Consider the following 1,231-nt stretch of genomic DNA (forward strand, 5'->3'; position numbering starts at 1 on the left):
CCCTTTTCCTCATCCTTCCACAAACTCACTCATCTCTGTGTTCTGCTGCCCCAGGTTAGCGTTTCTTTCTTTTTCTCTTTTTCATCCTGTATGTAGTTACCTGAGGCAGCGGAGACGTGGAAGCCCTTTTCCTCATCCTTCCACAAACTCACTCATCTCTGTGTTCTGCTGCCCCAGGTTAGCGTTTCTTTCTTTTTCTCTTTTTCTTCTTTTCCTTGTTCTTTCATTTCTATGATGCAATGAATTATCCTTCGACAAACTCACTCATCTCTGTGTTCTGCTGCCCCAGAATGATTCATCTCATCATATTTTAACCACATAAAGCTTTGAATTGCCAATAAACAAAGATAAAGGCCACCAAAATCCAATTTACAGATAAAATTGATGGATAATTTGATAATGTCACTGCCCACCAATGTTGACACCCTTTTATTCACATTTCACACTCTTTGATTTTATTATTGACATAGCTTATATATACTTGTATCTAGTCAACCTCAAGAAGCTGGTAAATTTCCATTGAGTGGATTCACATCTTCCCCCAAGTAACCCACCACTGACAATTCCAGACAGCATAGAATTGAGACCATACACAAATCAAACAACTATTCTACTAATAGATCTCAGTGGAAAAGTTTCTGGGATGGCATCTAGGTTCACTTCGGGTCGCCGCCGCCGGCACTGCTCTTAGGATCGGCCTTTCCACACTTTTTGTTGTAATCATCTTTGCTCATGCCCTTGGGATCCGGGGCTCCACCCTAAAAGTGAGAACAGAGAATTAGTGTTGGTTTGGAATAAAGCGTTCAAGGGTTGCGTGAAGTTGTATTGGGACAAACCGATGGTGTGGTGCCGGTAGCGCAACAAGCAGTATCTGTTGTAGGCTTTTCTCCGACTTTCACCTTCTCACAAGAAAACTTGCTGTCGACAGGAGTGGCGAGAGTAACTAGCCATCAGAAGTGAAGAAGGGGAAAAGAAGGAAATTTATTATCAAATATAAGCCTGTGATCCTTAAAACACCCCTCTGTGGGGGATAGCTCAAATAATCAACTGTTGGCGAGATTTGTAGCAAGAGATACTTACCAAAATAGGTGAGAGTTCCTTGATCATCCTCATTGCTTGCTACGCAACTGCCCTCTGGCTTGTCCTTTTCAGCCAGGCATGTATAGGGTAAACTGCTTTGAACTGAGATGGCCATCATAAGAGCTACAAACAAGCTAATTGTGAACTTCAT

The 1,231-nt window shown here is 42.2% G+C and overlaps 1 protein-coding gene across 1 annotated transcript; it reads right to left on the reverse strand.

Moving 5' to 3' along the window:
• Positions 1–656: 656 nt before the first annotated feature.
• PtA15_13A298 (uncharacterized protein) lies at positions 657–1,231 on the reverse strand (the record flags this gene model as incomplete). The annotated part of the gene is made up of 3 exons (XM_053162481.1): positions 657–758; positions 837–943; positions 1,081–1,231. 3 exons carry the CDS (start codon positions 1,229–1,231, stop codon positions 657–659), a joined length of 360 nt encoding a protein of 119 aa, XP_053026453.1.

Source organism: Puccinia triticina, chromosome 13A (assembly GCF_026914185.1).
Source record: "Puccinia triticina chromosome 13A, complete sequence".
Classification (NCBI taxonomy): domain Eukaryota; kingdom Fungi; phylum Basidiomycota; class Pucciniomycetes; order Pucciniales; family Pucciniaceae; genus Puccinia; species Puccinia triticina.